At 42.7% G+C, this 23,587-nt stretch overlaps 1 protein-coding gene across 1 annotated transcript in view; it reads left to right on the top strand.

The window, feature by feature from the left end:
• ITGBL1 (integrin subunit beta like 1) overlaps positions 1,622-23,587 on the top strand; it is a 231,411-nt gene continuing 209,445 nt past the window's right edge. The window contains exons 1-2 of the mRNA XM_018056382.1: positions 1,622-1,970; positions 2,934-3,154. Of these exons, the coding sequence (XP_017911871.1) occupies positions 1,870-1,970; positions 2,934-3,154 (322 nt within the window). The 5' untranslated portion in view covers positions 1,622-1,869. The remainder of the gene's footprint in view (positions 1,971-2,933; positions 3,155-23,587) is intronic.

Genomic DNA, 23,587 nt, shown 5'->3' with positions numbered 1-23,587 from the left:
ATACAGCAGCGTGTACCAGTCCATCCCACACTCCCTAACTATCCCTTCTCCATATGCTTCCTCCTACCAATCCTAAGTTCCTTCTCAAGATTTTTTGATGTGGGCCATCTTTAAAGTCCTTATTGAATTTGTAACAATATTGCTTCTGTTCTCACGGTTTGGTTTTTTGGCTGCTATCTCAGCTCCCCAACCAGGGATCGAATCCAAACCCGCCCTGCATTGGAAGGCAAGGTTTGAGGACCGATCCCTGGGCATGGTCTTACATCTGTTCACGTAAATGACAGGAAGAGATTCCATCCGGAAATGTTTTCTCTGATTTTAAGGGCAGGGCACAGTTTGGGTGGTTCTGTTTCATGAGAATCTACTGCCTCTAAAGGTCTTCTTAGAACAATGGGAGAATTTTTCTTCCCTTCCATAGAAGGGTCCACACCTTTCCCCGGTGACCGCGCCACGTAGGGAACAGCGTGGGCTTTGAGGGCTCGTAGCTTTCAGCTGAAGTCCAACTTCCTGTGTGAATTTGAGTAAGTCCATCACTTTTGAGCAGGAAGGCATGCTTTGGTCCCAGTTTCTTGATCTTTATAATGGGAATACTACCCCACTCTCTGCCACATCTTCCCTGTTTCCAGCCAACTTATCCTCATCCTTTGGCCTTTATCTCAAATGCCATCATTTTTTTTTCCCATTGAGAAAATTTTTATTGAAATATATTTGACATAATATTGTGTGAATTCCACATGGACAACGTGTCAATTTGATACTTTTTTATATTGGAGCATAGTAACTAGATCAGACGCTTGGAGCTAAGATGGGAGTAACTGGCAACGGTTCCTCCTTTTATGCTCCTGATTTCATTCTATGTCTGCTAGCCCAGTGGATTCCTAGAGCAGGGATCATGTCCCCTTAATTGTCTGCTGCGTCTTTACTGGCACACAGCCTGACGCCTCATAGATGCTCAACCTGTGTTTGCTAAATGAGGAAACGAATGTGTGGCTATTGTCAGAATTGCAGAGAGAATTTCCTAAGTGACTGGCACCGAGTAGGTGCTTCGCAAGTGACATTCATGATTTTTCAGTGCCATTGACACTGGAATCACACGTTGTATCTTCTCATACTCAATCCGTGGGGAGAACGGGGTGAACTTGGAACAACTACAGTCTGAACAGTCCAAGTCAAGAAAAAAATGTGGTGTGATAAACTACTGGCCCGAACAACTAGAAGCATGACACACTTTTAAAAAGGCTTAAGGAAACGAGAGATCCATAATTTAAAACGCAGGATCACAAGTGCAAAAAAGCGGCCCTTAACTCATTTCGCTTGCCCCTCACAACTCACACCACAGACAGTCCAAGAGCGCACCTTCTTGAAGAGCAAGGGGTGAAAAGGAATTCCCTCCTGACATCACCTAACTCCCCCCTTCCTCTCCTCATCTCTGGGGATTATCTTATCTGTCCCTTTAATGTCAGCCAGCCCAAATAGCCTCTTGTCAAATATTTCTGGGGCCTGTACTTGAACGATTCTCTCAAATCTGTGAACAGGACATTTTTCTTTCTCTCTCTCTCTTTTTTTATGTCAAAATAAACCATCTGCTTGTACAACTGTTTCTAATTACTTCCCTGCCTAGACTCTCCACTTGAGGGGTTTGGTACCAGCACCCCGCCCAGAGCGCTGCCGCCCAAACCCTCGCAGGCAGCTCGTCCACGCCCTCGCAGCTCCGGGTAGAGCCCGGGTCCTGTACGCCTGGGTGTTTGTGGGTCCCTCTGCCCGGCCGTCTGCTGGGGGCACCTCTCCCCCCTCGGTCTCCCCGCCCCCCGCCCCTTGGAGCCCCACCTCGCAGCCACGCTCCTTGCTTCTGCAGCCTGGAAACTCAGCATGCGTCCCGCAGGCTTGGGGAGCGTCTTGCTGCTGGTGTCCTCCCTTCTCCTGCCAGGGGGGCTGTCAGCTGTTCCGCAAAGCTTTTCGCCGTCTCTGAGGTAAGTCTGGTTTGTTTTTCTTGAAGACAGACCTGCCCTGCCTTGCGTGGCGGCGGGACTCAAAGCTCCGGGATGGCTGCCCCAAGCCAAGAGCAGTTAGGAAGTTGGACGCCAGATCAACTGTTTTTCAACCTGTTCCGATTCTCCTTCCATCTACACTGTGCATTGCCTTACCCCTGTTCATTTGCCCTTCCTTGGGAAGAATACAGTCATTGAATACATTTATCATTTCCTCCTGCTCCAGTGCGTATCAGGAGGAATTTTCTGCCATGCCAGGTGTACCTTTGTGCTTTCACCACCTAGAAGGCAGAGCATGGGGCTGGCATTAACATTTTGCATGACATTTTCAGAGGATTGGAGGCACATCGCGATAACTAAACTTGTATGCTTTAAAAGCATAGTTTGTAAGTATCGCTTATTGCAACTTGAAAAAGCCTTATGTCCTCTGCTATCATAACCTGTATAGTTCTTTCTATATAATCATCTCTCCTTTTTCATAAAACAACTGCCCCTGACCATCAGCTAGCAACAGGACTTTTGAAACAGAACTGAAAAGTCAGCCAAGAGTCAGACTTTGGATTAATTTGCATTTAATCTAAATGCGCTGTGTAAGGTTCCGTGGCGGACCTCCAAGGGGCAGGCCCGGATACTCCAGTTCACCTGGAAGACAGTCCTCTTCTTCGGTGGGGCAGGTCACCACTTAGACACCTGTGGTCGTTTCTCCGGTGATGACCAGTGGATGGCATCAGCTTGGTCCTCAGAGAAACGTGGGGGTGGGGGTGGGGGTGGGGGGGTGCCCAGGCTAATGATCCCCAGGGGGTTGGCGGTCGGTCTCCGGTTCGGGATCTGGGTGGATCCTGGGAGGCCGCGGCGGCGGGCCGCGTTGAGGGGGTGGTGCTCGGAGCAGAAGGGGAAGTGCCTGGACGTGACCGTGGCCTCCGCTGTGGTCTGTCGCCCCTGCAGGAGCGGCCCGGGCGCCGCCGCGTGCAGGCTGTCCCGGGCCGAGTCGGAGCGCCGGTGCCGCGCGCCCGGGCAGCCCCCAGGGGGCGCTCTGTGCCACGGCCGCGGCCGCTGCGACTGCGGGGTGTGCATCTGTCACGTGAGCGAGCCCGGCGTGTACTTCGGGCCCCTGTGCGAGTGCCACGAGTGGGTGTGCGAGGCCTACGACGGCAGCACCTGTGCAGGTAAGGGGGCGCGACGCCGGGCCCTCCGTATGCGCTCCCCGGGGGGCTTCGGCCCCTTGGGGCAAGGGGAGGCTGGGGACCATCCCGTCTGCATCCTAGAAGCCACCACAGGGAGGGGTGGGCCCTGCCTTCCGCCAGTCGGTTCTGGAATCACGCCTCTTAACCCCGACCTCTTGCTCGAGGGCCCAGACTTCAGTGGAAATAATATTTGCTAAGGTTCACTCGCTCGATTACAAATCTCAGCTTCTACTGTTGCTTCCTCATTACAGACCAAACCTCCCCACTTCCCCGTAAATGGAGTTATTTCGCTGGGCTCTCCACCCTGATCACGCATGTTAATCATAATATTTGCAGAGTGGAAGCCCCTATTTGTTTTATTTCTTAATTGAAGGGTAGCTGATCGACAGTGTGGCGTCACTTTCTCACCCCTGTTTTCTTTCTTTACCAAGGAAGCACCGGAGAATCTGATTTTCCTAAATTCCAGGGAAGCCCACTGTGTTTTTGAATGTGGATTTGCCCTCTCAGAGGTAGCATTTAGTTGACACGTAGTGGCCTGTATCAGAAAATCGTACGCCAAAACGAGCAGGCCCGTATTTTCTTGGAAGCAATAGCTTTGGTATTGTTTTCGCTGCTCGCATTTTTTGGCTTCAGTGCAGCTTGGTGTTTTGTAAGGGTGGAGTGAAAATAAATTCATTTCCTTTGCACATTTTAAAGGAGTGATTTGGGTTCTCATACTGGAAGGGGTCAAGCTATTTCTTCGAAGAGAACACCCCTCATGTCTATAACCAGTTTCACATAACTGCGCCATTTGCTTCGAGCCAAGAACCTCAATCAGGTCATTGTGAATGATCCAGGCCCTCGGTCAGTAAAAGTGCATTCTCAGTGCACTTTTGTGGGAATACACACAGTGCATTCCCACCAGTGTTTGGCAGACTTGTAGGAAAAAAAAAATCCACTTATTTTACCCACAGTGTAGCTGAGAATAAGAGTCCAACACTAACAGAGAGATCAAGCATGAGTTTATAGCAAAATGGTTTTGTTTTTTTTTTCTGCTGTGGCATTTGGGCCTAGAAGCGCAAGGAGGGTACGTAATATGCGGGCTGTTTGACAATGAAAAAAAAAAAAAAGTCATGTAAGTAATTTGGAGGGCCACAGGTGCTTCTGTGTGTTTGTGTAGCCTTGGAGGCTGCGGTTCAACCCTTTAAAAGTATTGAATGCCACAACTTATTTTAGCTTGTCAGTCCCACATGCTACAGTGCTATTAAGGGCAGCCCTTTGGAATGAAAGCTAAGTATTGTCTAATATTTCTCTCCAAATTCAACTGTTACCTGGCTTCTCTGTCTTTAATTGCCTCTGGCAAGGCCTCCTCAATATTGTGAGTTCTGGACACATTTTTCAGGGCATTTTGCATTGTTCTTTCATTGGAAGCATAAGAAGCAGAATGCAGTTTTTCAGCCAGTAAGCTAGTTCTGGTTACCAGTAGCTTGAACTCCCCCTTTAAAGAAGCTGGTCGGTTTCCTTTCTGTTAGTTAAAGGGTAGCTGTGGTATGTATATATACTCTTGTTTATCTCCCATGGAAAATGATTTTTTTTTGGTCCTGCCATCTTTGTCACTACATTCCTTCCATCCTGGTGCAAAATGCAGCCCTGAGTCATGCATGGTTTTGTTTGCTTGTGTGTGCATTCCTGCTTCTCTATATTTAAGACTGAATGAAAGAACGATGTTTGTTTCCAGTCCTCATCTTTCACGCTGTTGCCCATTGATGCCGGCTCGCTGGGCCTGGTGTAGAATCTGCCCCTGCAAATTCACTGGCTACATGTGCCAGGTCAGTGAGGACAGCCTTACACACAGTCTATCTGGTTATCTTGCCAGCTTGCCCTCTTGTTCTGTGCTTCAAGTTTAGCTACTCCATTCTGTCTGCAAGAAATAATGCCTATATTATCGCCAGTAAGGTGGAAACATGGGCTTCCCCAGTGGCTCAGCAGTAAAAAGAATCTGCCTGCAATTCAGGAGACACAGGAGACGTGGGTTCGATCCCTGGGTCAGGAAGAGCCCCTGGAGAAGGAAATGGCAACCCACTCCAGTATTCTTGCCTGGGAAATCTCCTGGACAGAGGAGCCTCCTGGGCTATAGGCCATGGGGTCGCAAAGAGTCGAACATGACTGAGCACTCACTCGAGATAGAAACAGCAGGTTGTCTTTTATGTTTTATGTGCTTCTGGGTCTTGGTCTCTGTGATGAGCCCCTGTAGGTGATTTTCAGAAATAGAGTAACTTCCAGAGACTTGCCCCACCTCTGTGAAGAAAACACAGTTCTGCGCTGGCAGGGTATCATAGAGTGGTTAAGACTGTGGGCTCTGGGAGAAGTTTTCCAGGATTTGAATCCCACACTTAACATCTGTCTGAACTTGGGCAGTTACTTAACATTCCTGAGCCTTGATTTCTTCATCTGAAAAATGGGAATAATAAAGTAGCTATCTTATGGGATTGTTGTGAGGTCTAACAGATGCAGGAGACTTTTGCATGAAGTCAGCACTCAGACATGAATATGCTTGTATGTGTCTATATAACATTATTTTGGGATGCACAAAAGGTGAGCTAGGATGAATGGATAGAAAGAGATGAATAGATAAAGAGCCTGGCTTTGTGTTTGTTAGTCAGTTGATCCTGTGAAAGCAGTTTAGTTTCATTAATGTCTTGGGGGTGGGGGGCACCTGTTATTGATCCAAAGTTCAAAAGGTCAAGCAAGGACAGCAATTTTGGCTCAAGCCGAGAGCAGCTGTAGGAGATACACTGTGCTCTTTTCAAGTTAAGTCCACTGGGATTCTTACACCGTGACTCATAGGAGACGTACTTACTTTAGATGAGCTGGTTGAGGGTGATGACGTTTACACACGATCACAAGTGGTCTCTCTCTCCCAGTCTCCACTGGCACCTGGCACATGATCTTCCTCCAAATTCTATAGCATAAAGATCTGACCCAGCGATTATTCGTGTGGGTGTGATGGTCTAATGAGGAGTAAACTCATCTTGGTGAAATATTTCTTTAAGAACAGTCAAATGTTTGATTCTATAAAAACAAACTTTTGGTTTGGAATTCAGGGTATCCTGAATAACCCCCCCTGGGTACCTGTGATTACACTTAAAGTACTGGTTTCTTAAACATTTTTCCAATCGCTTTTTGAAATACATCACTTAAAAGAGTTTCATTTTTTGGAACTTGGGAAAGCTAACTGAATCCATTATAGCCAGTTCTCTAAAGTGCTATTAGAGAAGGGAATGGTAACCCACTCCCAATGTTCTTGCCTGGAGAATTCCATGGACAGAGGAACTTGGCAGGCTACAGTCCATGGGGTCACAAAGAGTCGGACACGACTGAGCAACTAACACACACACACACACACACACACACACACACACACACACTCTCTCTCTCTCTTTCTCTCTCTCTGCTATATGGCCTTCCCTGATGGCTCAGTGGGTAAAGAATATGCCTTCAGTGCGAGAGATGAAGAAGATCCAGGGATCAAACCCATGAATCACATGGACAGAGAAGCCTGGAGGGTTACAATCCAAAGGGCTGCAAAGAGTTGGACAAACTGAGAGACTAAGCACTCACACTTGCACACACAAAGTGCTGTATGTTTGCTAGACTCCCTGTTTACTATTAGAGATGTTGTTGTGTAGTCGCTTAGTCATGTCTGACTCTTTGCAACCCCATGGACTGTAGTTTACCAGGCTCCTCCGTCCATGGGATTTCCCAGGCAAGAATACTGGAATGGATTGCCATTTCATTTTCCGGAGGATCTTTCTGACTCAGGGATTAAACCTGTGTCTCCTGCATTGGCGGGTGGATTCTTTACCACTGCGCCACCAGGGAAGCCCCATAAGATGTTGTAAATACATGCGTATGTATAACTGAGTCACTTTGCTGTATACCTGAAACGAATGGGACATTGTTCATCAACTGTATTCCCATATAAAAGGAAAAGTTAAAAAATAATAAAATGAATGTCAGTTAACTCCTAAAAAAATAAAAGTGCTACAAAAGATGAGGAATACATGACAGGTTCCCACTGAGGAGAAATACCAAATGCCTATAAGGCAAGGAAGAATGTAATTTCTATGTATTTCTATGAGGGTTCCATTAAGGTAGGAATTATATATTGTGGTGTAAATTCTGGAAAAAATGTAGCATTTGACATAAATCTTTTAGTATAAGGAGGTTTTTATTCCAAAGGGTGGACAATTGGAATTCTGAATGAATAAAAATTGAAGAAATGGTTTAGAGGCAGAAAAACATGTGGATGTGTTTGGAGAAGAGTAGAAGGTTCTGGGGCTGGCTTCACTGGAAGTTAGTGCTGTGGGAAGCCTGGTAGAAGATATATTGAGAGCTGCAGCTGGACAGCTGGCAGAGAGCTCTGAACCTGAAGGTGAAAGTTAAATGCTCAGTCGTGTCCGACTCTTTTGCGACCCCATGGATTACATAGTCCATGGAATTCTCCAGGCCAGAATGCTGGAGTGGGTAGCCCTTCCCTTCTCCAAGGGATCTTCCCAACCCAGGGATCGAACCCAGGTCTCCTGCAGAAGAATTGCAGGCAGATTCTTTACCAGCTGAGCTACAAGGGAAGCAAGCTGAATGTGAAGCCTGTGCTCAGTTAAACAGTATATAGGAACCAGGAAGCAGTTTGAACACGGGAGTTTGAACATGATTGATGATCAATGCTTTGATTCATGGAAAGTAATATGGTGCCTGGGGGCCCAGCAGGTTGGGCTAGGCACTTGATGGGGAGGAACTCAGGTTAGATCGTGTTTAAATACTAGTTCCCAGGGGAGAGAATAAGGATAGAATTATGAGGCATTTTAAAGACTGCTGGAAGATAGAATCATATGCTTTAGTACTCAGGGATGAGTAAGATGGTATCAGTGATAGAACTGATGGAAGAAAGTCAGGAGAAAGAGTCAGAAAACTCATCAATGGTGAAAAGGCCCTGCTAAATTAAAAACACTTATTTTTATCTGGAATTGCTGTGAAACAAAGAATGATTGCTTATAGAATGAGTCTGGACTTTATGGCACTTCTGGGGTTAGATTGGAATCTCGTCTGAATTGTTAACTCGAGTTAACTTGTTTCTGTCATTCATCCCTGAGACAGTCATTTGATTTCTCTGAAAGTTAGTTTCTTTTTCTGGAGCATCTTTATGGATATAAAGAACTTGACATTCTGCAGGATATTATTCAGAATAATTTTTAATCTTTATGTATAAATACATTTAATATCTATATAATTTAAAAATTAATTTATTCAGTTCAGTTCAGTTGCTGAGTCATGTCTGACTCTTTGCAACCCCATGGACCACAGCACTCCAGGCCTCCCTGTCCATCACCAACTCCTGAGGTTTACCCAGACTCATGTCCATTGAGTCCGTGATGCCATCCAGCCATCTCATCCTCTGTCGTCCCCTTCTCCTCCTGCCCCCAATCCCTCCCAGCATCAGAGTCTTTACCAATGAGTCAACTCTTCACATGAGGTGGCCAAAGTACTGGAGTTTTAGCTTTAGCATCATTCCTTCCAAGAACACCCAGGACTGATCTCCTTTAGAATGGACTGGTTGGATCTCCTTGCAGTCCAAGGGACTCTCAAGAGTCTTCTCCAACACCACAGTTCAAAAGCATCAATTCTTTGGTACTCAGCTTTCTTTACAGTCCAACTCTCACATCCATACATGACCACTGGAAAAACCATAGCCTTGACTTGACTTTGTTGGTAAAGTAATGTTCCTGTTTTTTAAAATGCTGTCTAGGTTGATCATAACTTTCTTTCCAAGGAGCAAGCATCTTTTAATTTCATGGCTGCAATCACCATTTGCAGTGATTTTGGAGCCCCCAAAAGATTAATTAATAGATTTAATTTATTCAGACTATGAAACATCCTTATAAGCATTGGTTTAAACACATGTATGAAAATACTTCAAATACATGGAAATACCCCTAATATGGAAGTATTAGTAATTTTTTTCTGGCAGCTATTTCTGATGTCTACACTGTTAAGTAGTATGAGAGCTGTATATGATTATTCATGAGAGCTGGATTTTCTGAATCCTTATAGTCTGTCCTAGAAGTGTTGGACCTACTTGCTCTTCACAGTTGCATTTTACTCAAATTTTTTTTTTTCAAAATTGGAGTGTAGTTGTCTTACACTGTTTCTACTGTACAGCACTGTGAATTAGCTGTGTGTGCGTATATCCCCTCCCTCTTGGGCCTCTCTTCATCCTCCCATCTCACCCCTCCAGGCCATCACAGAGTGCCGAGGTGAGCTCTCTGTGTCATACAGCAGCTTCCTCCTAGCTATCTGTCTAACGTGTGGTAGTATATATATGTTCGTGCTACTTTCTCAGCTCATTTCACTCATCTCACATGGCCCCACCCCATGTTCACAGGCCCATTCTCCACGCCTGCGTCTCGATCTCTGCCCTGAAGATAGGTTCATCAGGACCATTTTTCTAGATTCCACACACATGCATTAATATACGGCCTTTCTTTTTCTCTTTCTGACCTACTTCACTGCGTATGACAGACTCTAGATTTATCCGCATCTCTACAAATGACCCAATTGTGTTCCTTTTTATGGCTGAATAATATTCAGGTGTATATATGCACCATAGCTTTATCCACTCCTCTGCTGACGGACGTTTAAGTTGCTTTCATGTCCTGGCTACTGTAAAGAATGCTGCGATGAACACTGGGGTACATGTGTCTTTGGAATTATGGCTGCATTTTCTTAGATAATTGAATAACTGGCTCCAAGCCTGTTTTGTGGAATCACTCTTCAGTGTTTCTTTCTTAGTGGTCTTCTGTTTTCCACCTTGCCCCCCCACCCCCCTTAGATGCAGTTCTGTATCCAAAGATCCAACCTATCCTGGATCATGGAGGACTGGGGTACATGTTTATTGTAAAACATCCACATTGTAAGTGGTGCTGTGCAGTTCAAAGGTCAACTGATTTATTGAAACATTACTCCGCGTCCTAGAGTCATCAGGGGTTGGGTTGTTTAATCACAGGAATGTAAACCAACTTAAGACTGAATAATAATCATTCTAGTTCTTGAAACTCTCCAATTTCCAGTCCCGTACTTCAGTCCTCTCCCTGCTCTCCAAACTTTTTTTTTCTCTCACTATTCATCATGTTTATTTCATTTCTAAATTCTGTTCGTTTGGGGCAAGGAGTTCAGCTATTATTTCTATTATCTTGTTTCTTGGTCATCCACAGTCTTTGAAGTCTTGGTGTCTATTCAAAGAGTTGATGTCTTTAGGTATTAATGTTATATATATATATTCACTTTTTTCAAATCTTGCTTTATAATGTATATGTACTTATGAATAATATAAATACCAAGGCCTGAGGAAGTTCTCTTCATGCATATATATTCTGGTTGCTGGTTAAAGCATATATATGTGTATTCAAATATATATTTGCTCCCTTAAATTTATACACATATGTTATATACATCTGAATACATCAATATGTCGTCAAACATATGTTTGCATGTGTATGTGTTTATGGCATGTATGTGGGTGTTAATATATGAGTGTATGCACAATTGCATTTACCTATGTGTGTTTACATATGTGTGTGCATCTAAAGGTACCGCAAAGACACACACATGTAACCCCTCTTTCTGAAAGACTGCTGTCTGCAGAGGGGAGTCCATTCCATTTTCAAATCTTTGCAATGCTAATACTTCTGATAGAAAAGGCACCTTGGGTTGTTATCACATTTGTAGACCTACTACAAACCAATAGCTTATTGGGGCATACTTTGGGTGACTGCCTCTTCAAAACGTCTCATGAAGACAGTGAGAAGTTACTTGGTTGGCTCCTAATTTGGTTCTCCTTTTCACTGTTCAGTCAGTTAGGCTGCTGGAGTCACATTTGAACTACGATTCATATTTGGGAAGGATGAATGGATGAAAGTTGCTCAGTAGTGTCTGAGTCTTTGTGACCTCATGGACTATAGCCCACCAGGCTCATCTGACCATGGGATTCTCCAGGCGAGAGTACTGGAGTGGGTTGCCTTTCTCTTTTCCAGAGGATCTTCCCAACCCAGGGATTGAACCTGGGTCTCCTGCATTGCAGGCAGATTCTTTATTGATGGAGCCACCGGAGAAGCCCCATATTTGGTAAAGAAGTTCTCTAATTCTAATACTAAAACTTTGTTCATAGACAGGAATGAAAAAATGACTCCCTTTTCTACTTTTTTTTTTCATTTATTCAATCAGCATTTTTATTTTTATTTTTTATTTTTTATTTTTTTTGGACTCAGAGGGAGAGGGAGAGGGTGGGATGATTTGGGAGAATGACATTCTAACATGTATACTATCATGTAAGAATTGAATCGCCAGTCTATGTCTGATGCAGGATACAGCATGCTTGGAGCTGGTGCATGGGGATGACCCAGAGAGATGTTATGGGGAGGGAGGTGGGAGGGGGGTTCATGTTTGGGAACACATGTAAGAATTAAAGATTTTAAAATTTAAAAAATAAAAATAAAAAATAAAACATTTTAAACCTTTTCTACTTTTTAAGTGAAAAATAGTACTGCTTTTGTCACTAACATATTTTTATTCTGCATACGTTTTATGGAGAATTTGAAAATTCCTTAAGGCCCCCTGTTCTATGCTGAAGCCTTGAATCCAGGGTTAGATACAAAATCCCTGAGGATTCTTCTTATAGCCCGCAGTCATAAAACTATAAACCAAATCATAAATTTTCTCTATCCTCAAGGCAATAATATCTTCTTGTCTGGTTTTGCCTATAACAATAAATTTCTACTATTACAGAAATTTGATTTCCTGCTTAGTTCATCTGAATTTTCTAATCATACCTCAGCAGGGAGAAAAAAGGAAATAAATAAAATAAGATAAATCAACTTTTATGTCTAACTGGACTAGGCTTCCTAGATGGCTCAACAGTAAAGAACCTACCTGTAACAGGAGACACAGGAGATGTGGGTTCAGTCCCTGGGTTGGGAAGATCCCCTGGAGGAGGAAATGGCAACACTCTCCAGTATTCCTGCCTGGGAAATCCCATGGACAGAGGAGCCTGGTGGGCTACAGGGGTCGCAAAGAGTCAGACATGACTGAGCACAGGCAAGAACTTCAGGAGAAGACAGCTGGATTAGGGGACAGAAGAAGCAGGTGGAGGTGTGGTGGGGGACTGAAAGGGAGCTAATTGTAGGAGGAATTTGGTTTAGCTTTCTACCTTTCTTCCTGCCTAGAAGGCATGTGAAGTTACAGAAGCCTTTCTTTAAAACTGAAGTTTAGTTGATTTATGACATTGTGTTCATTTCAGGCATGCAGCACAGTGGCTTTCAGATGTAAATGTGTGTGTGTGTGTGTGTGTGCACGTGTGAGTGTATGTTTTTTTCCTGTTCTTTTCCATGATAGGTTATTCTAAGTTATTGAATATACTTCCCTGTTTTGTACAGTAGGACCTTGCTCTTTATTTGATATATAGTAGTCTGTATCTTGACTATGTGAAAGCCTTTGACTGTGTGGACACAATAAACTGCGGAAAATTCTGAAAGAGATGGGAATACGAGACCACCTGACCTGCCTCTTAAGAAACCTATATGCAGGTCAGGAAGCAACAGTTAGAACTGGACATGGAACAACAGACTGGTTCCAAATAGGAAAAGGAGTACGTCAAGGCTGTATATTGTCACCCTGCTTATTTAACTTCTATGCAGAGTACATCATGAGAAACGCTGGGCTGGAAGAAGCACAAGCTGGAATCAAGACTGCTGGGAGAAATATCAATAACCTTAGATATGCAGATGACACCACCCTTATGGAAGAAAGTGAAGAGGAACTAAAAATCCTCTTGATGAAAGTGAAAGAGGAGAGTCAGAAAGTTGGCTTAAAGCTCAACATTCAGAAAACGAAGAACATGGCATCTGGTCCCATCACTTCATGGGAAATAGATGGGGAAACAGTGGAAACAGTGTCAGACTTTATTTTGGGGGGCTCCAAAATCACTGCAGATGGTGACTGCAGCCATGAAATTAAAAGACGCTTACTCCTTGGAAGGAAAGTTATGACCAACCTAGATAGCATATTCAAAAGCAGAGACATTACTTTGCCAACAAAGGTCCGTCTAGTCAAGGCTATGGTTTTTCCAGTGGTCATGTATGGATGTGAGAGTTGGACTGTGAAGAAGGCTGAGCACCGAAGAATTGATGCTTTTGAACTGTGGTGCTGGAGAAGACTCTTGAGAGTCACCTGGACTGCAAGGAGATCCAACCAGTCCATTCCGAAGGAGATCAGCCCTGGGATTTCTTTGGAGGGAATGATGCTGAAGCTGAAACTCCAGTACTTTGGCCACCTCATGTGAAGAGTTGACTCATTGGTAAAGACTCTGATGCTGGGAGGGATTGGGGGCAGGAGGAGAAGGGGACGACAGAGGATGAGATGGCTGGATGGCATCACTGACTCGGTGGACGTGAGTCTGAGTGAACTCCGGGAGTTGGTGATGGACAGGGAGGCCTGGCGTGCTGCGATTCATGGGGTTGCAAAGAGTTGGACATGACTGAACTGAACTGAACTGAATCTGTATCTTGGAGAAGGCAATGGCACCCCACTCCAGTATTCTTGCCTGGAAAATCCCACGGACAGAGGAGCCTGGTGGGCTGCAGTCCATGGGGTCGCTATGAGTCGGACAAGATTGAGCGACTTCGCTTTCACTTTTCACTTTCATGCATTGGAGAAGGAAATGGCAACCCATTCCAGTGTTCTTGCCTGGGATGGGGGAGCCTGGTGGGCTTCCGTCTATCGGGTCGCACAGGGTCGGACACGACTGAAGCGACTTAGCAGCAGCAACAGCAGCAGCAGTCTTTATCTGTTAATCCCATATTCCTGTTTTATCTTTCCCTTTTGGTAACCATAACTTTGTTTTCTATGTCTGTGGATCTATTTCTGTCTTGTAAATAAGTTTGTTTGTGTTATTTTTAGTTTGCACATGTAAGTGAGATGTAATATTTGTCTTTCTCTGTCTGACTTACTTCACTCAGTAGGATAATCTCTAGGTCCATTCACCTTGCTGCAAAGGGCATTATTTCATTCCTTTTTATAGCAGATATTTTATGCTGTGTGTGTATATTTATATATTATTCCACCTCCTTTGGGCTTCCGTTATAGCTCAGTTGGTAAAGAATCCACCTGCAATGCAGGAGACCCAGTTCAATTCCTGGGTCGGGAAGATCAGCTGGAGAAGGGACAGGCTACCCACTCCAGTATTCTTGGGCTTCCCCTGTGGTAAAGAATCCTCCTGCAATGTGGGGGACCTGGGTTGGGAAGATCCTCTGGAGAAGGGAAAGGCTATGGACTGTAAAGTCCGTGGGGTTGCAAAGACTCGGACACAACTGAGTGAGTTGCACTCACTCACCACCTCCTTTTATTGCCATATATACCTTAAGTGCCTCAGCACATAGGATGAAATTCAAGTAAGTTAAATATGTATGTGCTGTGTCTCCCCTTCAGTCTTATTGTTAATTACAGCCTCTTGTTAATATTAAATTTAAGGTGTAAACATCCCTATTTTCCCATGATTATATAATATGTTATAAACACATATAGATAGGTTGTTTCCATTCATTTTTTCTTGCTTATTTTCTTTAATAATAGATCATGGCCCTCAGTCTAGTTTATACATATATAAGCATTTTATACATATATTAAGAATTTTATACATATATTAAGAATTTTCACAAGTATATGATGTGTTGAGGTATGAATGTATTACTTCATTAGACTGTCTGCCTATTAGAGAACACTCTGGTTTGAAGTTTTTGTTATTTTTGTGTTTTTTGATATAGAGACTTGAAAGAGCATTCGATTTAAAATTGCTCACACATACTCACACTCATACACACAGCTCTCTAGCACTCTGGCTCTTGCACAAGCAAGTACACACTAGAGTGAGTTGGGTTCTGAGACACTTGAGAGGGTGTCTCCAGGCAACAGAAGTGTGAATAAAAGTGTCTTCCTGTGTTGAGAATCTTGGCAAAGGGAAACTTCAAACAGGGTGGAACCGGGAGATCTGAAGCTTTTGTCCTTTGGGAAATTTTGATTCCAAGCCTGATCTGGGATTCAAGGTCGTGAGTCACATCTGAGGAGGAGGAGAATAGTACTGCTGGGCAGAGAGGACCATGGGAGATGGGCCAGGGCATTTTCAGAGCCCCACATGGGTAAATTCTCAAGCTATTTCCCATTAACTCTTAAATTGATAAAGATTGAGAGCTGCAAGAAGGTTGCAAATCTCATTTTCTTTGGAAAAGAGTGCTTTGTCTTTTCAAGGATCACATTTCCTGGCAAATAAGAAACTCTATTTGGTAATAGAACTCATTCTTCTGTCTACTCTAAGTCATCTTATTTAAGGCTGGCTAGAATGATGGCTTTGTAAAGGGAAAAGAAAAGTAAGACCTTGATAAGAGTGCTCACTGGTCTGACCTTCTGTCACCTCAGTCTTAATTTATGTGGTGGGACAGGCTTCTATGCCAAAGTGCCTGTCATCCTAATTGTACGTGATCACTTGTTCGAACATCAAATTGTTCCAAGTCAATAGTGACCCACTCCAGTTTCCCGATTTATTATTTTATCTGGATATTTCCTAGGAAAAGGCGGGCTAAATTTTTTTCTTAAAAGGGGCCAGTGAGTTAGGTATTGCTTAGAAGCTTCTCTTACAGCAATGCATGAACGTAAATTTGTGATTTAGCCAATGAGAATAAGGAGCCAAAATGAAGAAATCAAAAAGCACGGTCAACGTATTTCCTAATTGGTCATTACTGCTCTTTCAAAGCTGTCATTTTCTGCTGTGCACAACAGTTAGACAAAACTAGTTATTTCTCTAAACAAAATGACATGGCCATTTAATTAAACCTTTTCTTCTCCAAAATACAGAAGACAAGTTATAAACTGTTTTTTTCTTTCTTGATCAACATCATTGCTTATATAAGTTCTAAAAGCAGTATTGATGTGAAAATAACTCATCTTTAAGAAAGAAAGGACATTTTTAAGAAACTAAGAAAATATTTTTTTGAGAAAGAAAGCAAATAATTGATTTGTTAGCTGTGTACTAGATAGACTTCTTTTGATTTCTTCCTTGAGTAGATTTGAGCCCCAAAATTAGTGTTGTGTTGGTAATACAAAAGAATAATAGAAAAATATCTACTTACTCTTGAGCATGCTTTGATGGAAAATATTTTCATATGTATGAATTCATTCACTTTGCTGACAAAAGTCCGTATAGTCAAAGCTATGGTTTTTTCCAGTAGTCATGTGCAGATGTGAGAGTTGGACCATAAAGAATGCTGAGTGCTGAAAAATTGATGCTTTTGAATTGTGGTGCTGGAGAAAACTCTTCAGAGTCCCTTGGACTGCAAGGAGATAAAATCAGTCCATCCTAAAGGAGATCAACCCTGAATATTCATTGGAAGGACTGATGCTGAAACTGAAGCTCCAATACTTTGGCCACCTGATGTGAAGAGCTGACTCATTTGAAAAGACCCTAATGCTGGGGAAGATTGAGGATAGGAGGAGAAGGGGGTGACAGAGGGTGAGATGGTTGGATGGCATCACTGGCTCAATGGACATGAATTTGAGCTAACTTTGGGAGATAGTGAAGGACAGGGAAGCCTAGATTGCTACAGTCCATGGGGTCTCAGAGTCAGTCATGACTGAAAGACTGAACAACAATGAATTCATTCACTTCTTCTATAACTTGAAAGGGGTGATCAAAATTACTATTGTTCAAGGACTTCCCTGGTGGTCCAGTGGTTAAGACTCTGTGCTTCCAATGCAGGGGGTACAGGTTCAATCCCTGACCGAGGAGCTAACATCCCACATGCAACACTGCACAGTCAAAAAGGGATATATATATATAAGATTCTCTATCCATCATACTGAGTAACCCAAGAAGAAATGCGTCCCCCAAATCAATAGGTAGCTTCTCTTCAAACATATTAATGTTGTCCTGAGACAACATATTTAGGGGAAATTGTTCAGTTGCTGAGTCTTGTCCAAGTCTTTGCAGCCCCATGGACTGCAGCGCTCCAGGCCTCCCTGTCCATTACCAGCTCCCAGAGCTTGCTCAAACTCATGTCCATTGAGTCGGTGATGCCATCCAACCGTCTCATCCTCTGTCGTCCCCTTCTCTTCCTGCCCTCAATCTTTCCCAGCATCAGGGTCTTTTCAAATGAGTCAGCTCTTCGCATCAGGTGGCCAAAGTATTAGAGTTTCAGCTTCAACATCAGTCCTTCCTATGAACACCCAGGACTGATCTCCTTTAGGATGGACTGACTGGTTGGATCTCCTTGCAGTCCAAGGGACTCTCATTTCTTCTCTAGCACCACAGTTCAAAAATATCAATTCTTGGACACTCAGCCTTCTTTATGGTCTAATATTTAGGGGAAATATTTTCGTGAGTTTAGAGTCTTGAAATGAGAACCTCATTATTCAGGAGCCTCATTTTTCCATTGAAAATATATCTTGATTTTTTTCCTTTTTTGTGGAGAAGCAGACTGTGCCTCTCCTTTCTGTCTTATGTCAGAGATAGAGCACATAAAAGCTCAAATATTGGGCAGGAGAAAGAACACCTCATTCGTTTAGCATCAAAAGAAGTCCAGGTAACAGAAATCACTGAGACTAAATTACTCATACCAACAAAGAGCTTTTCTCTCAGCTGTAATTGAAATTCTTAGAGTGGTTGCGATTAGCGCTAACTAAGGACTCACTAGAGTCAGCAATAGGGGAAACTCATCCACAACCTTTGGTTTTCCTTTTCGATAAAGTCAAAAGAAAACATAGGTAGGAGAGTTGAATACATATTTTTTATTTTCACGGACATGAACTAGTATTATTTTGTGTATTACCCATTTTGGATAGTATGAATGAGTCAACTTAGATATTATTTTTGCTCTTATAAAATTAAGGTGTTTATAATATGAAATCCAGAAGTTCAAATATATGCATTTTAAAATATATGTATGGTGTTTTTTAGAACAAAGAGATGTGAATTGACGGCAATGCACCAGAAGAGAAGTGTGCAGAGAAAACTGAACAATTTCGATTAGGTCATCATGAGCATTTCCTTTGTGCCCTGAAGGTGGGCATGTCAACCTTTGCATCCTGATATGCGGGTTCTGGGGACAGGCTACATCTATCACTCATCAACCTGCCTGGCATGTGACATTCCTGAATGCTTCTATCTCAGCCAGCTCTGCTTGTATGCTAGATGAAGAATTTTAAGGCTTTCGAGGGATAGTGCACTGATTTGTTATTCATAAAGCCTTTCTGTGCATGCATATACATGCGTGCTCAGTTACGTGTGACTCTTTGCCCACCAGATTCCTCTGTCCATGGGGTTTCCCAGGCAAGAATACTGGAATGGGGTGCCATTTCCTTTTCCATGGGATCTTCCTGACCCAAGGATTGAACCCGAGTCTCCTGAGTCTCCTGCATTGGTAAGAGGATTCTTTACCACTGTGCCACCTGGGAATCCCAATAAAGCCTTCATTGAATTTAATAATCTGTCCTTCAGGAGAGCTGAGTGAGAATGTTTGGACAGGAAGGAAAGGCAGAGGCAGAGTGCTCTAGAAAATGCCTGGAAATTGGAATTAAAAAGCAAAGCAAGCTGCTTGTTCGTTCTCCAACATTGTTGTTCAGTGTGTGTCCTTGTGAAAGTCACTTAACTTCTCTGAGCCTCAGTGGAATTACGTTTAACAAGCATTTATTAAATATCTCCACAAGAATGTCTAGAGAGGTCACTCTGCTCTTTCTGGTTTGCGAGGTGGGTAGGTAGATGGGAGTTGAGGAGCTGAGGGCAATAATTTTCTCAGCCATAGGATTTAACATAAATATGTGAATATAGTGGTTCCTCAGTGGCATTAATGCATTGATGCGATTGTGACAGTCTGATATTTAGATCTAATTTGCGGGGGTCATTATGTTTCCTTTTGAAGAGTAACTGTGTTAAATTAATTACATGGAAGATTATACTAGCATCTTAAGGATTTTATGAAGGGATGAGAAAATTTTAAAGGAAAAGCAAAAATGTATCTAGAAACTAATAGTCAATGAAGGAATTCGTATCATTCTCATAAAAAGGAATTCCTTAATTATAAACATAATGTTCGGTGTGTCAGAGGGGAAGAGTTCCTTTCCACTGTACTTAAATACACCAAATCGGTCTTTTTACGGCATCTTCCAGCTGATCTCTGTATAAATACATGCTCCAGAGGCCGTGGTGGTAGTGGTGGTGGTGGTTTAGTCGCTAAGTCGAGTCTGAACCTTGTGACCCATGGACTGTAGCCCGCCAGGCTCCTCTGTCCACAGGATTTCCCAAGCAAGAGTACTGGAGTGGGTTGCCATTTCCTTCTCCAGGGGACCTTCCCATCCTAGGGATCAAACCCTCATCTCCTGCATTGCAGCTGAATTCTTTACCACTGAGCCACCAGGGAAGCCCCCTAATACCGTAAAATACAGCAATTTAATGAAAACCAAACTGTTGACCCATGTCACCACGTAAGCAAATAGGTTCAGTGGCTGTCTGTTTCCATGTGCATGTTCAGTAAGCCATTTATCTACTTTTTAATTAAATTACCGCCTTTAATTTTCACATCTGTTCTGCCTTAGAAGAGTATTTTATGTAGCACGATGTGTTTGGTTTTTGGATAAGCTTATTTTGGGACTTTCTTTTATGTCCTGAGAACTTCAAAAAAGCATTGGAATAAGTCTGTGTATTTGGTATTATCCAGATTTCTGTTCTTCAGATTTTAAACAATGGAGCTCAATTTGTTTAAGAGGAAGAGAGAGTGTAAACAGTTTTAAATTGTGTGAGATGTCAGTACCACCGGTGGTTGGCCAGTGAACCATTGTAAAGTAATTGGCAGCATTGTTATCTATGTAGCTCATTAATTTAATGCAGAATATATTTCTTGTTTCTAGTGAAGAACTGTAGGTCCTTTAGGGACTAATTTCTCCATGAAGTTTGATTGATTCTGAAATGCAAAATACTTACAGTTTTATTGGAAGTCAGTATAAATATTTTTGACAAAAATGTGTGTAATTAGTATTTCTAATAAGTTAGTTGGTATACATTAGTCACCAACATTAAGAGCTGAAACTGAAAATGGACCACTTTTTCATATTTAAAAAGGAGAAGGCAATGGCAACCCACTCCAGTATTCTTGCCTGGAAAATCCCACGGATGGAGGAGCCTGGCAGACTATAGTCCATGGGGTCACAAAGAGTCGGACATGACTGAGTGACTTCACTCACTTTTCATATTTAAAGACTTATATACAGATATAAAATTAGAGATACAGATCAGTGTGTCCTATGTGTGTAATCTCTATGCCATTTACTGGTTCAGTTACCAGCTATTTATGGAGAAACTACTATGTGGTTAGTTGGGGTTGTTGTTTTTCAGCCCCTCAGTCATGTCCAACTGTTTGTGACCCCATGGAATGCAGCATGCCAGGCTTCCTTATCCTTCACTAACTCCTGGAGTTTGCTCAAACTCATGTCCATTGAGTCGGTGATGCCATCCAACCATCTTGTCCTCTGTCATCCCCTTCTCTTCCTGCCTTCAATTTTCCCCAGCATCAGGGTCTTTTCCAATGAATTGGTTCTTTGCATCAGGTGGCCAAAGTATTGGAGCTTCAGCTTCAGCATCAGTCCTTCCGATGAATATTCAGAACTGATCTCCTTTATGATTGACTGGTTTGATCTCCTTGCCATCCAAGGGAATCTCAAGAGTCTTCTCCAACACCATAGTTCAAAAGTGTCAATTCTTTGGCACTCAACTTTTTTATGGTCCAACTCTCACCTCCGTACATGACCACTGGAAAAACCATAGGTTTGATTAGATAGACCTTTGTTGGCAAAGTAATGTCTCTGCTTTTTAATGTGTTGTCTAGGTTTGTCATAGGTTTTCTTCCAAGGAGCAAGTGTCTTTTAATTTCATGGCTGCAGCCACCATCTGCAGTGATTTTGAAGCCCAAGAAAATAAAATCTGTCACTGTTTCCATTGTTTCCCCATCTCTTTGCCATGAAGTGACAGGACCAGATGCCATGATCTTCGTTTTTTGAATATTGAGTTTTAAGCCAGCTTTTCCACTTTCCTTTTTCACCTTCATCAAGAGGCTCTTTAGCTCGTTTTCACTTTCTGCCATAAGGGTGGTGCCATCTCCATATCTGAGGCTATTGATATTTCTCCTGGCAATCTTGATTCCAGCTTGTGCTTCTTCCAGCCCAGCATTTCTCATGACATACTCTGCATAAAAGTTAAATCAGCAAGGTGATAGTATACAGACTTGACTTACTCCTTTCCCAATTTTGAACCAGTCCCTTGTTCCATGTCTGGTTCTATTGCTTCTTGACCTGCATACAGGTTTCTCAGGAGGTAGGTAAGGTGGTCTGGTATTCTCATCTCTTTAAGAATTTTCTACAGTTTGTTATGATCCACACAGTCAAAGGCTTTAGTGTAGTCAATGAAGCAGAATTGGATGTTTTTCTGGATTGCCAGTTTATTATCTGATGGATATTTGTTAGGAGCCAGAAGACTGAACAGTTATACTCTTGAGCTCAACTCATTTTCTCTACAGTATTGCATCCAGAGAAGCTTCTAGTTATTGAAACATGTAGTTTGATTTATGTTTATCTAGCACACCTGGACTCTTTAAATACAGGTTACCATTTCATTAGGATTGTGAAAAATGAATGAGAAATAAAATGATAGGTTGTATGTTAAACAAATGCTAGTTATAAATCTTGTTATTTTTACTATATTCAAAGTAAAATAAGATCTTCTTTTTCGTTATATTCCTTATGTACACATAATTTCCATTTAAGTTAATCAAAAATAATACTCCACATGAAAATATCATGAATTTCCTATTTAAAAAAAAAGAAATCTAAGTAGTAAATAATTTTTGAGTGTACCTCCAATATTTGATTATAAGATGTGATGAAATTTAATTGTAGCATAGTATGACGTAGGAATAAACCGTGAATATACTATGAAATCGGTGTTATTCTGTATAATAATTTCTTCATGACTTCCTTTCATATACTTTTCAGTGTATGAATACTTAAATAATTCAGGCTTGTATGGAGTGAGGGGGATGTCTTTCAGATGTGCTGTTGTGTCTGACTCTTTGGGATCCCATGGATTGTAGCCCGCCAGGCTCTTCTGTGGAGAAGGCAATGGCACCCAACTCCAGTACTTTTGCCTGGAAAATCCCATGGATGGAGGAGCCTGGTGGGCCACAGTCCCTGGAGTCACACAGAGTTGGACACGACTGAGAGACTTCACTTTCACTTTTCACTTTCATGCATTGGAGAAGGAAATGGCAACCCACTCCAGTGTTCTTGCCTGGAGAATCCCAGGGACAGAGGAGCCTGGTGGGCTGCCGTCTATGGGGTTGTATAGAGTCGGACACGACTGAAGTGACTTGGCAGCAGCAGCAGCAGCAGCAGCAGCAGCAGCAGCAGCAGGCTCTTCTGTGCATAGAATTCTCCAAGCAAGAATACTGGAGTGGATTTCCATTCCCTTCTGCAGAGGATCTTCCCGACCCAGGGATCAAACCCTGGTCTCCTGCATCACCTGAATCGACAGGTGGATTCTTTACCACTAGCGCCACCTGGGAAGCCTGTCATTCAGATACTCATGGGTTTATCAGATTGGACAATTTTCTTGGTTCCAAATAATAGAAAACCCAACTCAAATATGCTTAAGAAAAAAGAAAAAGTTTGCTGGCCTATTTAATTGAAATATTTAGGAAATGGTTCCCAAAGTGCGGTTCAACTGGGAACTTGTTAGAAGCGCAGATTCTGAGGCCCCACCCCAGATTTACCTGCTCAAAAGCTCTCACCGTGGGACTTAGCCATCTGCTTAAAAAAGATCATCATGTTGCCTGATAACATAGTAAAATTTGAAAGCCAGTGTTCCAGGATGGAATCTGTCTTCAGGCGCAACTCAATTTCTTGCTCAAGGGATCGTACCAGTTCCTAAATGGGGGTTGTGGACCCCAGGGACAGCCCCATCTCCAAGCTTCACATGGTAGCCAGTGGCAGCTTAAGATACCAGTCTTCATAGCATGTCATCCAGTGGACAAGAGAAATGATTTTGCCTTCACAGTCTTCAGTACCAGGCGGAAACCTGAAGAATGAAGAGAACTAGAAATGGAAACTGTATGCATCAACATATGCAATATGGTTTTCCTTTATGTAAGTCTCTTTAGAAGAAGAGATTCAGAGGGAGAAAATATGACTGCAATAAAGACGAAAAGATGAGCTACTGGAGAAACAACAGGAGATGAGCTGACTGGGGATATGAAGGCTATTTGAGGAATCGGAGGAAATGGTAAATAATATAAA

Source organism: Capra hircus, chromosome 12 (genome assembly GCF_001704415.2).
Source record: "Capra hircus breed San Clemente chromosome 12, ASM170441v1, whole genome shotgun sequence".
Lineage (NCBI taxonomy): Eukaryota > Metazoa > Chordata > Mammalia > Artiodactyla > Bovidae > Capra > Capra hircus.
Note: the sequence above shows the minus strand (reverse complement) of the source record. Positions and strands in the feature narration are given on the sequence as shown.